Genomic DNA, 13,342 nt, shown 5'->3' with positions numbered 1-13,342 from the left:
TTGTTGGATTTTACCCCACTGATCAAACTAGAATTTACTTTCTAATAAATACAAAAGGATCCACCTACACTTGAAAGCTGAAACTGAATGCCATTTAAAGCTATTGGGTCTTCCTTTCAAAATCTTACATATGTTTTAAAAGAAGTATATTATAGTAAGCTGTATGTTTTGCAATATACTGTCAACTCTATGTACAAAAATGCAGATTTTCATGCGAGTTTTTAAATCTCTTTTAACCAAAATATTAAACAAGTTTTTATTAAAATTTATTGCTGTGCTTGTTCAGCTGATTTAACCATAAATTCTTGGTTCTCCTTCAGAAATCTCAAGACATTATCTTTAGTTATCTTAAAATTTCCCTTAAGCCTACAAAGATTAAAGAGCTTTTCCTGCTCCCAAGTAAAGGATAAAATAGATATGCAATGCAAACCTATCTATGCTGATCCATAATTCCTAACCTTGGGTGTCTGGCACTCCCACCCTTCCTTATGGTCCAGGCTTAGATCATTATTAGGATATGGGTCATAGGCCACCAAATGATGAGGAGAAATGTTTATTTTAATTAATACATCTAATGGTAAGCTTGACACTCTTATGTTCCAAACTTAAGGAAGCCAGTCAGAGGGCAGATTTCCACTGGCTCGCTATATCAGGGCCAATCTGGCATGGTTTACACCAGATTGGTCCCAGGATGGGTCAGACACCCCCCCCCCCGACTGCTGCGAAGGGAAAGTCTTGATAATTTAATAGCATAAATTCAGTTCACTACTACTCAATAGACCCCCTTATCATCCCCACTTGTCCTCTGTGTCATGGTTGTCTTGGCCAGGATATGGATCCTAGCACAGAACTGCAGATGTGAAGTGCCATCCTGGTCTGTTTGAGCCAGAAAACATGGGATAGCAGTGGAAAAAGTTGCGGGCAGCTCCATTTTGGAACTGTCCCCACACTTTAGATGTGCCCAAAGTCAGAAGATACTATGAGTTCTGGGCAAGAAATTGGACTATACTAGACTTTTGTTAATGGGAGACCAGGCCGCGTTAAGCTGGTCTTGCTTGACGTTACACTAATCGGCTCCATGCAGCTGATCCAGGGCTCTTCTATCGGTGTTGATGTGCCCAGAATTAAGTTTTACAAAGTAACAGGCTGTTCAAAATTTTCAAAATACAGAATGGTTGCTGCTTTATCTGGTTTCAGTGCTTATTTCCAAATATATAAGAATATTCAAGCCAGTTATGTCAATTCATTTCCCTCAAATACATCAGACACCAAGTATATATTCACTCCCCATAGGGCCCATCCAGACAGGATGTCTCAGGATAATGCAGTTTAACTGGGAATAAACTTGGAAATCTAGGGGCCCATTCAGACAGGTCCATATCGCATGACCTGTCTGGGTTTTTACTGGGGGTGTACAAACAATGCCTCTGGTAAAAACAAATTAATTAAATGTCCCATTAGATCTGGGCTTTCCTGACAGCCCAGGTCTAATTGGCTATTGGGCCTGTGGGGAGTCACTTCCGGGTAGTTCTAGGACTACCTGGGTTGAATTCCCATTTGCTAACCCAAACCTTTTCGGGTTCTTGGAGCCCAAAGCTCCCGGATGGTGCCCAATAAAGTAGGGCTTGATATTTGTTTCATATGTTTCACTCATGCTTTTGTACCATACCATTCATTCGTATTGCATGGTATGGCAGACCCCTCCCAATACGGATGAAGCAATGAAACGAAAGTGAAAGCAGCACAAAACCATTTTTTTGCTGCTCTTCTTTCCACTTGGCACTTCCTGAACGGTCCTGGGAGCTCATTGCGGTGCATCCTTCTTAGCTACTGGGTGGTGGTTCTGCTGCTCTGTCTGCAGCGCTTATTGCCTCTTGCCTGCCTCAGTGTCTGCCTTGCAGTCTGCTTATACTTTAAGCTCAGGTCTCCTCTGCAGATTGAGAGGGAGACCTCTCAGAATCAGTGGTACCTTAAGCTCTTCCTTTAAGCTCAGGTCTCCTCTGCAGATCGAGAGGGAGACATCCCAGAATCAGTGCTGCCTTAAGCCCTGTCTTTAACCTCAGTTATCCTCTCCATATCGAGAGGGAGACACTGGATTTCTTTAACAGGTAACCCACTATTCATGCTAGAGGCACAGGGAAACCTCAAGATACACGTACCCTGAGAATGAGGTTAATATACAATCTGGCTATAAATTAAGTATGCATCATCTTATCCTAGTATGATATCTTCAGCACTTACCTAAACACACTCTGCCAGTTCCATCCAGTGTCAGTCCATCAGGACACTCACAGTGAAAAGATCCTCTCCCATTGACACATCGTCCATTAGGGCATACACCAGGGAAAACATCACACTCATTTACATCTGATATAAAATACAAAAATGTTATTATCTATCCTTACTTAAGCAAAATAAGCACAGACTAAGTTGGATGCACAAATTGTAGCAGAAGCTTTCACAAAGTTATTCCACAATATTCCCACTAGGAGATGTGGGAGATGACCTTCACTGGTTTCTCATTCTCTTTGCAACACCCAATGTCATTTCCAGCACTGTTCTGGAATCTTCCCTGACTTGCTGGATCAGATATCTGGGAAAGTTATGGGAATATTTAGAAAGCAAGGGGAGGTATGAAATGACAAAAATCACATCTCTTCTACTTTTCCATGAGATATATGATCACACATCTCTCATGGAAAAGCCTCTCTGGGTGGTTTGTTCTAGATCCAGCCCATTTATACTGGCTCCAGATCCAAAACAACTGTTCAACACAGTTAACACCCACAAAGACATCTGCATTATTTCAATGTTATGCTGAGGATGCCTGACATAGATGTGGGTGAAACGACAGGAGATAATACTTCTGGAACATGGCCATACACTTCAGAGAATTAGTTTACAAAAGTAGCAGTGGCAGCAATTTGGGTAATACAGATCATTTTTATTTTTAGAGAATTGGACCATTAGCAAAAAATAATCTTACCTTCACACGAAACACCTTTGACTCTTGCAAATCCTCTGGGACATGCTGAGTCTAAAGAAAAATAACAAAACTTGTCATTTCAGAACATGCCAACCCAATGTTTACAAAATGAATTCAACATAATAGTTACATATTTAGTTATGTGAACAGGACAGAATGACATATGCCGAAGCTGCCTATTCTTCCCACTCCAAACAATATAAACTTTTTGCAGTCCTATCTTCTGATTGATTTGATCACAATGCAATCATTTCAACACAATGGAAATATTTTAAAATGGGATCCCGTCCTTCTCTTTCTCTTTCTCACTCTCTCATACATCCACACAATTAATCAATTTTTCTCTCTTATCATATGTGCATGTATAGAGGTCTATATCCAATGAATTTCTTCCCCATCTTTTTTGCAGCTCTTTGTAACATGCCAAAGTCAGCCCCTTAACAGGCTACAGGTTGGAAGTTTCCTTCCCTTTAGCAAGGAATGCCTGTTGTCAATTTTAAAACTGCATTTATTACCCTTTTAAAGAAATTATATCATGTGGTGTACTTCTGCCACATAAGATAGAGAACACCATGAAGTAAAAATCATACCTATTTCGCAACGTTCACAAGGACTACCCCAAGCAGCTCCCAAAGTAGCACAGCATTCGGATTTTAGAGTGGCTCCATTGATGTTGACTTCACAACGATTATCCTGGATATTAAGCCAACAAGTTCCCTTCAGACTGTCTATAATTAATTAAAACAAAATAGGGTTTATCCACTCCTTTTTGATACATACATTTTATTATAAATGGAAAACAACTACAGCCAGCCTGGTCGTGTAGTGCTTCTAGTAGTCTGAGCTGCAAAAGTCTGATCTATTTGTTATAAATGAATTGCTGACATAAACATTTTTTTCAAGTTTTCTTTTACTATAAAATGCAAGCATGGGGATGCAAACTGCAGGTAAAAACTTGTATGTAAGAGGAAGTCTTCTTTTTCTTTCCCATTTTCTTTTATGCTTCTGTCACCAAACCCAACACTTAATGTTCTCTGTACTGGGCCAATGTTATTCTCTTCCTTTATTTGTGAAATACTGTTAATCTGGTTTGTATTATTTCTGCAGTACATGGTAGTATTTATGTTAATTATTATCAGAAAAACATAAAGAAAATAAGATTGTGGTAATTGAGTAGCTATAAAAATCCATCATTTGAGTCTTATTAGAAGAATGAACTCTTATCCACAAAATCCAAGAAAACAGATGTTTTGGGGTTTGGAGAAATATTACTACACTCACATCTCTCCTAGTTTAGTAAAATATCCACTGAACAGGCCCAATTGTGGAATTTTAGAAGAAGGGCCCTTAATCCTGGTTCTACCATAAAGTATTTCTTAATTTTGCTTGGTAGTAGAAGCTGTTGTGTCTTCAAGTTATTTTCAACAAATGGCAATATTTTCTATGCAATATTTGTTCACAGGAGGTTTGCCATTGCTTTCCCCTGAGCTAAGAATACAACTTGCTCAAAATCATCTAGTGGTTTTCATGGCCAAGTGTGGATCTGAACTCTGGTTTAATTGAATTATAGTTCAACAATGGAACTGCTGCACAATGCTAGGCCAACTTCGCTTCTGCCATTTTTTAAAATCCTAACAGATATATTTTATTCTGAATTTTCACTCTTACATGTTTCTGTGTTGGAATAAAATTACACCTAATGGGGAAAATGTCAACAAATTTATTTTAAGTTGTTGCTATTGTTGTTTCAGGTTTTTTTTGGGTTTTCAGGAAGAAAATTATTTCTGAAAATTTATTATTATTCAACCCTTTGAGAATGGCTAGACTGTATTGAAAACTATCAGACAGGATTTGTAATGATGATGAGATCGTTAATTACTATCCTGTATAGCTTGATAGCAGGAATGGCTGGTTAAACAGTGATACATACTTAGATTGTTTTTACAGGACAAATTGCTTTTAAATTGTTATTCATTAATACAATATCATTTATTATTATTAATAATATGGTATTATTATTAATATTAATATGATATTTTAAATTGCACTAAATGATAATTGCTTATTGTTACTGTTGTTTATCATATCTTGCTCATATTTTTGTATTGTTACTTGTTGTAAGCCATCCCGAGCCTATTATTATTATTATTATTATTATTATTATTATTATTATTATTATTATTATTAGATTTTACATGGACATTCAGTATTTGTTTTTCTGAGTGGTTTTTTTTGGAGGGGGAATCTCACATAAGAACAATATCCCTAAACTAAGGATTCATGTGAGCATTTGTGTGTGAGTTTTTTTTCATACATAACGAAAACTGTTGATGCTAGGTACCTGAAATTTTTGGAGGCAGGGGTAAGAGGAACCACCATATACACATAATTGATGCCCTTTAGAACAGTGATTCTCAACCTGTGGGTCCCCAGATATTTTGGCCTTCAACTCCCAGAAATCCTAACAGTTGATAAACGATAAACTGTTTCTGGGAGTTGTAGGCCAAACCCGGGGACCCACAGGTGGAGAACCACTGCTCTATAATAACTACACTTTAGGGTTATTTCTGCACTGAAAAGTGCACCCAGAATAAACATAATCCCAAATTTTGGACAAGGATAAATATAGTGATGAAAGTTCTCACATTGTATGAGAAATTGATGTGTAGCAAAATGGATCAAATTTTAAAGTTATACCATAAATCTTGCTCCACTAGATTTAGTACTGAACAAACCTAGAAGAAAATACTACATGAAACCTCTCCTGAAATCTGATACTGCTATGAAGGAACAGAGGATCTGATCACTTTTGTTACTCACCGTTACTAGTTAGACATTACTCTTCACAATTCTTTTCTGTTTTACGAAGTCAACTGCATTCCTGTTCTTATTTAAGGAGTAAAACAGACTAGTAGACTTACCAATACAGATGAATCCTGTAGAATCTAGTTTACTGCCAGTTGAACACTCACAGATGAAAGAACCAAGGTTGTTCCTACACGCACCGTTGACACAAGGGCTGCTCTCACATTCATTTATATCTATAATCCAGAAGGAAAAGACACTGTTAGACATGCCATGTGTTTCTGGAAAATATTATGATATATAAACCTTGCCATGTATAAAACCTGCCATGAATAAGCCCTGCCATGAACCTTGTTATGCCAGAATGTCTGGAAAACTTAGTAAAAAAAAAAGAAGAAGAACTAAGCAAAGTATCTATAACACAGAGAATGTAGGGCAGGCAGGCAGTTCGTATGAGTACAAAAGGCTTTGCATAGTTTTGCAAGTGCTAATTAATTGGCTGCTTTACACAAGTTAGAAACTTCCAAGAACTTGGACTGAAAAAGCTTTCCAGAATCAAATGTAATTGTCTTGTGAAAAACCAGAATCCATTTTAAGGTAAAGCAATACATTCCCTACCACAAAATGCTCAATTCAAAGGCCTTATTATTTCTGTCATTTATGGCTCCATAAGGTTTCATGAAAATTAAGAAAACACTGTGAGAAATTAACCATTACAAAGCTGTCTGTGACTTCACAGTACTGGAAACTGCTCAAAAACAATACCCCAACTATGATATGGTAATAATATCATCCTGTAGTCCATATTCTATTTTGTTTTATTTCACTTACCTCTCAATGCCTTCTCTATATTTCCAATCAATGTTTTTTAAACAGATCCATATAAAGTTGTACCTGACAATACCTTTTATTAGTTTAAACATTTTAAAAATAACAAATTATTTAATCTCTGAAGAATAGTTCTGTGCATTTAACTATGTCTTCGCAGTTCATAAATATCTCTTTTGATATACGTATTATATAAAATCAGACATATTGATCCAAACAGAAAGTTCATGATGTCACTCAGGTATGGAATAGATTTTAGTAGAAATCATGTCAATTTAGGAAGGACTAAGAACCAAAAACCAATCCATAAACCCATTTTAAGAGCTAGTTAAGTACTGAATAAATGCATACCAATATGTAATAATAAACACCGAAGTTATATCAAAATAAATGCCCCTTATTCTAAATAATGTATTTCCTCCCTTTGAATCAGATATGTGACTCTATCTCCTTATTCCTATCTCAAAGATTTGTTGATATTTTCTTTTTTAATGGTTTCTTTAGTCATAAAGGAGCCCCCCCCCCAAGGTGGCGCTGTGGGTTAAATCACTGAGCTGCTGAACTTATTGACCGAAAGGTCAGCAGTTCGAATCCGGGGAGAGGGTTGGGCTCTTGCTGTTAGCCCCAGCTTCTGCCAACCTAGCAGTTAGAAAGCATGCAAATGTGAGTAGATTAATAGGTACCGCTCCGGTGGGAAGACAATGGTGCTCCAAGCAGTCATGCCAGCCACATTACTTTGGAGGTGTCTACGGGCAACGCCAGCTCTTCGACTTAGAAACTGAGATGAGTACCAACCCCCAGAGTAGGACATAACTAGATTTACTTTTATCTTAGTCATAGAATTAAACTACCATATTATTTGCATTCCAGATTTTATAGAACTGATGGCAAACAGCGACATAAAATGTAATTTTACTTTGTAAGCTGCCTATACATTTTAATTTGTGAGCTCACTTGAGTCCAATCTTGGGGGAAAGGCTGTGCATAAATAAAGTTAACAATATTAGCAACAACCATAATAGTAACTGCTATCACCAGAACATTACTATATGCTGATCTTTCAAAACAGTCATTTTATGGGGGTGAGATGAATGAAATACCAATACATCACATTGCTCTGTCATTACAAAGATGTTTTAAAAAACCGATAAACTACAAATATAAAACAAAACAAAATAAAAAATTGGAACTGAGGACCAACATGCGCATGATGCTCTGTCACACTGCTGATTGGCTCTCATATTTCTTCTTTTTCAATTCCAGTAATTAGGGCTTTAATCCAGTACTTAAAACAGAAAACCAACTTTCAAGAGATGGAATTTCGAACTAATTCTTCCCCATCTGTTTGTCTATTAAAAATCATAAGCAGATTCCTAATGCATTCTCACCACATGGAAAAAGAACACAAGTACTAAAGCTCTGTAATTCATTCTTTATTCTACAAAATATGCTGTCTTCATAAGTACACCAGAAACTACTTGATGTTGTTTCTTAGTCTTAGCTGACATCATAGCAGATGAGGGCCAACCGGTAGGACCCATGTCGCCAGAGAAATTGACAACAGCAGGGGACAGTAAAAGCGGTCATCCAGCAGTGGTGAACTACACTCAATACTACTGGTCAGTCTGATGACCCTCTTGCCTCTGAAGTGGATTGGTCTCAGGATAATGGGTCAGTGTAGATCCTCCCAAAGACTTTTCTTTCTTTTCCTCTCACCTCACATTGCCACAAACTTCTATGCTTAATAATATCTTCCAGTTGTTTCTCTTAGAAGTGTTCCTTTTGCTCCATGGAGCCTCAAAATGATACACGGAACTTTTGAGGAGGAATTCATCATTTAGAGGTGCAACAGATAAAAGGGAACATTCCAGGCTCAGTAAGGAGCCTATTTTAATGCAGAAAAGGGGGCGAGAAAGGGGAAGATGGCACTGCCACCCCTCCTCCATAGGATGCTTATAATATTAATCAGAGCTTGAATAAACAATTGGCGGAAGAGAGAAATCCGACAGAAGTTTTTTTTTTAAAAAAAATCTGTTATGTGCTGAACCTCATATGCACACATGCGAATCTGCTTCGTTATATTAAGGTATTCTTTATGTGTGCATGTACGCATAACGGTCCAGCACATAACAGACTGATTAAAAAAACCTTCCACCAGATGTCCCCCATCCACCCTCCATCTTGTTCCAATACAGAGGAAGCCTGTGAGGATGGCAGGGGACCCAATCTTGGGACTGACAGATCTGTGTGGGGGACTTGCAGTCAGGGCCTGAGATTTTTAACTCCATTTAAAACTCACATTTTCATGCTGTCTGAAAGTGCCCTGAATTGAGCAGGATTTACTTCTGAGTAGACGCACCAAAGTTATTCAGCTATACTTTTTACATTATGTTTATTTTTAAAAAACATGCACTTGAACCATTGTGTGCAATTACTAAAAAGTAATTATCTAAAAAGTAATACTATGACAAGAAAGACTGAAACATTACCTCATTAGAACAAGGGCAGATTTACTTTTCATTATGCAAACTAATGAATGCAGAATATTGAATACTGTAATATTTAATAAAATTTTGCTGATCAGAAAAACATTTGCATTGACTTTTACTTAAAACATGGGCAATTTAGCCAACTTTTGAAAGGGATCTGAGTAATAACGGGTACATCAACATTAATCAGTTTTTGCTTTGTAAACTTCTTTCTGCTCAAACAAAACATGCCCTCTATTTTGGTCTTTTATTTCAAAGTCAAAGTTGGAGCTGACCATTTTGATTACATTTTAATGATTTATGATTTGTTGTTTGTGTTCAGGATTCATGTTCAGCTGTGTGAACATGTTTATAGTAAGAATTGAGCTTTGAAGTTAAATATCAAGATAAATAGATAGAGTGCGCATCTTCCTGTTGTATTATTTCAGGCTTTAGTCTACAATAAACACCCCCATGATACTAAAAAATAAAAAAACAATAAACATTTGCTATAAATATAGGGTTACATTCAAAGACACAATAGTAGGCTTCAGCTAGATAACCAAACTTACCCTTTCTCTATACCACCAAGTTCCCTGTACATCCCCAGATTTAAAGCAAATTTTAGTAATGCACACCATGGAGAAGGGGGGTCCATTCAGTTCCAAGGGAAAAATGACACGATATCCTTATAAAACCCAAACAACAGCAATCTGGTTTTAAAGGGTTTTGTTATATCCAGCAAAGTTCATGAAATTAAAACTAGATTGTCTAGGGCAGAAATATATTACTGTGGAGTGAACAAAAAGGCATTATAAGTCATTTAACAATAAGATTTTTTTCTAAACTGAGACCTAATTGGGACTTTACTTAAAAAAATGCCTTCAAAAAAGAAAATGTCAATTTAATAGAATATCATCCTGAGATAAGGTACTTCATGGTCCAAACTAAATACACTTATTTTCTTTATAGGTAAGGATAAGATGCCTAGTGCTTAAGAAACATTTTAAGTTGCCGTGGGAACTGCATGGCAAACAAAAATGGCTGTATCTTCATAAATACACAGATATTTTTGGACATTATCAAATTAGCCCAGAAGTTGGCTATGTTTACCTGGAGTGAAGCCAATTTAGAATGATTTGGCAGCACAAATTAATGCTTCTGAATGGTCCAGCAGAAAATTGAAGGCCATTAACATAGTGATCATTTAACAGCAATAGCTCTCTGTACTCAGCCAAACTACTTGGGTGGGGAGAAAATAACTCCCACCTAAGTTCCAGATCATTCCTCCAAATTCTTCCAGGAAATGAAACTACAAAAGAATAGGCTCACTATCAGAACCATCTTTACTTGTTTGCTCTTTTTTCAGTGTTACAATTACATGAAACAACTTCTTAATGGTCCAGCTCTATTTTTAACTCCTTCCCTGTTGTCTAACAAAGGATCATATCACATTAAATGAGGGATTCATTACGCATCGTGGTGAATCCTTGGTGTCCTGGCAAGAGGAGTGGAGACCCCATTGCCCCACGCTCTGCATCGCCCGGCTTACAGCTGGCCCCATCCCATGGGGGAATGTTCACTGCCCGGTTTTCTCCCCTTGCTCCAACATGGGAATCCTCCCCATGTTGCCGCCATGGTAGCTTAAACCACTTTCTCTCCCTTTTCACCACAGAGCCTGTACATAATGTAATGGGCTCCATGGCGAAAAGGGATTGGAAGCGGCGTATGACAGGCAAATCAGCCCATATGATGAAGTTAAAAGTTCTTTATTATATCAATACTTTCCATGCACAAAAACAAAATAAAGGAAGAATTTTAAAATGTCCGAAAATAACTACTTGGCAGTTAACAAACTGATACATGTTAGTAATGTAATTGATAAATGTAATGCTACCTTCCATTAGGTAAATGAGGTAGTTTTGGCCTTATTTCTATTCCCAATTAATCCTGTAAAGCTCAAAAATAGTGAAATAAATAGAACCACGTTTTTGTTTTTCACTTTGGGATCCTCACCTTCGCATGTGTCTGTTTCACTGCTGAATATGTATCCTTTTGGACATGTGCAGCTATAGCTTCCTGGTGTATTACGACAAAAGCCATTATCACATAGTAATCGGTTGACTAAACATTCATCAATATCTGGAAGACAAGAGATTCAAACATTCAGGATCATCTGAAATTTTTGATGTATTTCCTTTTTATTAATGTTGTTACCAGTACTATCTTTGTCATACTGTGCACTACACAAATGTATATACAGTGGTCCCTTGGTATCAGCTGGGGTTTGTTTCAAGTATTCCCTGTTGATATTAACATCTGTGGAGGCTCAAGTCCTATTACATACAATGATGGAGTAAAATGGTGTCCCTTGTAGAAAAATGGCAGAATTAAAGTTGGCTTTTTGAATTTTAAAAAAATCTTTTTCAAGCTGTGGGTGGCTGAATTCATGAAAGGTTAAATTCTTGGATACAGAAAGCAAACCAACTCAAAATATTTTCCTTTTATATATTTTCTTCTGGTTGAAGGTCATACGATTAAAACTGTTGTTGAAATGAACCCAATTATTTTCGTTAACTTTCTTTGATAGATACCAGAATTTTGACTACTTTAGGCAAGGATGCAAAGTACCACTCTGCAAATGGGAAGTCTCTTTCTAGTAATAGAAGGGCTGGTGTTTCATCAAAGGGTTCCTCTCTCAGAAAGAATAGAAAATTTTAACCAGCTCTTTCTTCTTTTTCAAGCCTTTTGATATATTTCCCATGCTATTTTGGAAAGTCTTCCAAATCATGAGAAACAACGTAGGGCACAGAGGATGGGAAAATTATTTTTAAAAATTCTCACCACTTTCAATTTGTTCTATGGGATGTTGTTTCATGACTAAGACCTCAAGACTAATATACGTCCATTCCCCAATAAAGGATTCCTTAATCCAATGAAGACGCCCACCAAGAGAAGAGGGGGAGATAATTTTTCTACCAATTCCTTTCTGCACCATCACTAGCAGCCTCTAGCTCAGGCATGGGCAAACTTCAGTCCTCCAGGTGTTAGGCTGTAAGGAATTGTGGGAATTGAAGTCCAAAACACCAGGAGGACCCAAGTTTGCCCATGCCTGGTCTAGCTACTTCCCATGTTCACTTTATGTAGGAATTATCAGGAGACCCTGAGCAAAATTTCAGAAGCTCTCTATTATCAGACTGTAAGAGCAATCTGCCCCTTCCTCAGCAGTTGTAATAGGTGGGAAACTGATGGCCTCATTTCCAGTATTGAGCAAGCAGTCCAGGGCTGTGCCTTGATGTCCACACACTGAATGCAGATGGCAAAGGACCACACTAGTGGCATAGCCCTCCTATTTTTCATCCTTATTTATTTAATTTAATTTATTTATTACATGCATTTATACCCCGCCCTTCTCCGCGAGGGGACTCAGAGCGGCTTACATTCTGTCACAAGGGCCAGCAACAAATATACTATAAAACAAAACAATTAAAATATGATAAAAACATGATAAAAACGTGATAAAAAGTATATAAAAATTAAAACGCTGCAAGGCAGCGATATTGCACCATCCTCGGTCATTCACTACTGCTACAATTACAGATTTGCGACCCGATTACATCAGCCAGTGAGCTTATTCGCTGAATGCCTGGGCGCAGAGCCAAGTTTTTAGTTTTCTTCTAAATCCCAGGAGGGAAGGGGTTTGCCGGATATCGCTGGGGAGGGAGTTCCACAGCCGGGGAGCCACCACCGAGAAGGCCCTGTCCCTCGTCCCCATCCTTGAAACACATGAGAAGACTATAGGATAGTTAATCATGGTCCTATTTATACTGCCATATAATCCAGTTTCTGACTACAGATTATTTGCTTTAAACTGGATTATATGGCAACGTAGACTCATACAATCCAGTTTAAAGCAGATAATTTGCATTCAGAAATAGAATTATATGGACAGTGTAGATGGGGCCAATGAGAACACAGAATGTTTCAAACTAATCGCAAAGCAGTCTACTAGATAACACTGCAAAATCAAATAGCTTTTCTGTAAAGTTGAAATCAAAGGCCGTTATTACTGAAATTATTGTTACAATCTCAATATCAATATACTTCAGATAACTTACCAATGCAATTTCTTCCTAAAACATCCGATTCATATCCACTGTTACATTTACAACGATAGCTGCCACGGAGATTTTCACAAACCCCATTGGAGCAAATATCAGGATCTAAAGCACACTCATTAATATCTGCAATAAAA

General features: G+C 37.4%; 1 protein-coding gene across 1 annotated transcript in view; it reads right to left on the bottom strand.

The window, feature by feature from the left end:
• Positions 1 to 13,342, bottom strand: part of fbn2 (fibrillin 2) — a 154,739-nt gene that overhangs the window by 58,735 nt on the left and 82,662 nt on the right. Inside the window, exons 18-23 of the mRNA XM_062972128.1 lie at positions 13,206 to 13,331; positions 11,104 to 11,229; positions 5,908 to 6,027; positions 3,577 to 3,714; positions 2,987 to 3,037; positions 2,242 to 2,367 (exon numbers count right to left, since the gene is read on the bottom strand). Of these exons, the coding sequence (XP_062828198.1) occupies positions 2,242 to 2,367; positions 2,987 to 3,037; positions 3,577 to 3,714; positions 5,908 to 6,027; positions 11,104 to 11,229; positions 13,206 to 13,331 (687 nt within the window). The remainder of the gene's footprint in view (positions 1 to 2,241; positions 2,368 to 2,986; positions 3,038 to 3,576; positions 3,715 to 5,907; positions 6,028 to 11,103; positions 11,230 to 13,205; positions 13,332 to 13,342) is intronic.

This window comes from Anolis carolinensis, chromosome 2 (genome assembly GCF_035594765.1).
Source record: "Anolis carolinensis isolate JA03-04 chromosome 2, rAnoCar3.1.pri, whole genome shotgun sequence".
Classification (NCBI taxonomy): Eukaryota; Metazoa; Chordata; class Lepidosauria; order Squamata; family Dactyloidae; genus Anolis; species Anolis carolinensis.
The sequence above is the reverse complement of the archived record's forward strand: the minus strand, read 5'-3'. Positions and strand labels throughout refer to the sequence as shown.